The sequence below is a fragment of the Anopheles aquasalis genome, chromosome 3, assembly GCF_943734665.1.
Source record: "Anopheles aquasalis chromosome 3, idAnoAquaMG_Q_19, whole genome shotgun sequence".
In the NCBI taxonomy this organism is placed as follows: domain Eukaryota; kingdom Metazoa; phylum Arthropoda; class Insecta; order Diptera; family Culicidae; genus Anopheles; species Anopheles aquasalis.
Genome location: NC_064878.1, coordinates 15352501 through 15355000, shown reverse-complemented (window position 1 = coordinate 15355000; position 2500 = coordinate 15352501). Strand labels below are relative to the sequence as shown.

The 2500-nt window shown below is 51.2% G+C and overlaps 2 protein-coding genes across 2 annotated transcripts in view; one reads left to right on the top strand and one right to left on the bottom strand.

Annotated features, from left to right (window-relative positions):
• Positions 1-2111, bottom strand: part of LOC126575341 (uncharacterized) — a 2734-nt gene extending 623 nt beyond the window's left edge. Inside the window, exons 1-2 of the mRNA XM_050235984.1 lie at positions 546-2111; positions 1-472 (exon numbers count right to left, since the gene is read on the bottom strand). The exon at positions 1-472 is cut by the window's left edge and continues 623 nt beyond it. Coding sequence (XP_050091941.1) covers positions 1-472; positions 546-2039 — 1966 coding nt within the window. The 5' untranslated portion in view covers positions 2040-2111. The remainder of the gene's footprint in view (positions 473-545) is intronic.
• Positions 2112-2462: 351 nt separating this feature from the next.
• Positions 2463-2500, top strand: part of LOC126575343 (transmembrane protein 19) — a 1367-nt gene continuing 1329 nt past the window's right edge. The window contains exon 1 of the mRNA XM_050235986.1: positions 2463-2500. This exon is cut by the window's right edge and continues 48 nt beyond it. The gene's annotated coding sequence lies outside the window, so the exon portion shown is untranslated.

The window sequence follows — 2500 nt, the reverse complement described above, 5'->3', positions numbered from 1 at the left end:
TTTCCGAGGTAACGCTGATGGAATCCTGGAGACTGGCGAGGGTTTTGTGCATCGGCGTGCTACACAGTCGTTGCATGGGTATGCCGGTCGCATTAGCTGAGTCCAACTGGGGACGCAACTCATTCAATAGTTTACGGGCTGAAGCGATCGAGATGATGATGCCTTCCGGGAGGTAGCTACAGTCCGGGTTTACGCACCGTATGCTTTCCATCGTATCGAGCATACCATCGAGCACAATGTTCTGCTCGTCTTCGCAGGCACCGTACGGAACTCGTGTGATCGCACGCTCGCTGTCTACGGTGGAAGTGGTCGTTGTAGTGCACAGTTCATACCAATCGCTGAACAAATCCAGGAGCGTTGCCATGGTACCGATCGTATCGTCTTCGTTTTCGGCCAATATTTTAAACGCTTGTGCCGTGCGGTGTGAAATCAATTGCCTCGATGCGTCCGCGTGAAATGGTTCGTTTAGAATCTGAGTGAAGAACGAGAAAAACGAAAAGGAATTCAACTCATATTCGGCGTCAGGATGCTGCAAGCGTTATTACCTCACGTTCGAGATGGCGTCGATCGAAATCAAGCAGCGTGGTGATTCGTGGATCCTGGGATTCAACCAGCTGCAGCAGCGACTCCTTACCAACCGTAATACCGGCTTCCTGTAACACGAACCCATCCTCAAGCAGGATCCGATGGATGGAGGTAAGTGAACTCTCTGCGCACGGAAACAGATAGATACGGTCACCCGTAACGGGATGGAGAATGTAGTGCCGGTCGACGCTAACATCCAGCTCGCTCCATATATCGGCCGATTCTCGATCGCAGGGCGTCGTTATGGCAACCACGCGATAGTTTGCTTGATGCAACAGCTCTACGAGCCGTTTCAACAGAGCGGCACCGTACACCAGATCGAAATCGAGGTGCACAATCTGCTTCCACTCCGCAAAGATACCCTGTACGCACACACAGTGAAGCTGTGCATTGGGGCCAACGATCTGGTCACGAATGCGGTCGTACGAGTACCGTACCGGTGCGTCAACTCGCACGAGGTTCAACGCACAGATGAGATCGTTAGGGTTGGGCAGGAGCAATGTGTAGGATTCCAGCATCCGAATGGCGGCAGCATTCATCCCTTTCTCCAGGTAAACACCATGGATCCAATTTTCTATTTGTAGCGTTTCCGGCAGCGGATAGTGGAACTGATCGATCATGTAGTGGAATGCTTCGACGTTGATACAGCGCAACTCAAGCGATTTCGCGAGCTCATCATCCGTCCAACCGACTAGGTTTGTGCCGGTTTGCGTGTCCGCACCGGCCAGTATGCACGCCAGTTGCCCTTCGCTAAAGTATTCACCTAAAATTTGCTTCACACGATCGTTCACGTGCTTGTTCCCGGTGTCTTTTAGCTCCTGCAGCGAGATGGCGAGATTGACCATTTCCGCTTTGGCCAGGCTGATGCGTTGTGCTTTTTGGTTGTTTAGCAACTCCGCCTTACGGGCTTTTTCCCGTTCCTCCGTGTACGCTTGCTCGAGGGCAACGATTTTTTTCTGCTGCAAACCGTTCGCTTGCTGCAGCTCGTCGATCTTTCTTTGCAGATCGCTGATAGTTTGCGCTTGGCGCTCTTCCTTCGTCGGATACTTGCGTAAAGGGTTTATCACGGGTTGAACCACGGGCACCTCACCGCGGAGCAGCTTGTCGACCTCCTCTTTGCGCTTCTTGATCGCAAGCTCCGACTGATCCTCCGTTTCTTTGCGCTTTACCGGTACACGGATCGACGGGATGGCGAGCTTCTTCAGCACCTTTCGCCTCACGCCGTCCATCAGCAATGCGCTCATGTCCTGTTCGAAGCAATCTTCCGTAAAGTGTTCGCTGCAGATAAACTTTCGCGTTGGACCGTCGCGTATCGAGATGCCGCAAGCCTCAATCCAAAGGCTGGCCCGTTCCGGGTTGGCCGGTATCCGATGGTACGATATGCGCTTCATCGGATCGTCCGTCAGCGTGTCGGTGATGTTTGATTGGTTTTTGCATACGGCGCACGGCTTCATTTTGTTCTAGCTCACGGTTTCGATTTTCTTTTCACCATCACCTCGATGTGTGCGAGCCGACTTGATCACTTTTTGCACGAGAATTTCGCGCGATTTTCCGTTTTTACATTTTTTGTGTGAGCGCGTTTGTTTGTTTTTAAATTGGCTTTTGACAGTTCGGTGACAGTTCTAAAGGTGCCGGGCCACGATAGCAACATTCAAAGCAAACAGCGTGCAACTTAATTCGAGAAAAGAAAATCAGCACATACAAATCATGAAGCTGGAACATTTTAATGTCTGTTCCGGTAAATAGATAGCCTCACCAGTGCGGCAAGGGAATAAGCACTTCACATTTAGTAGGAGTCGACCGAGGACTACCCATCGATCCTTGGATCTGCTCGACTCGGCCGCTACGCGAATGGTTTGTGGAGGCCTCAAACCTCAAAAGAAAACACAACAAATCATCCGACGATTTTTGTTCC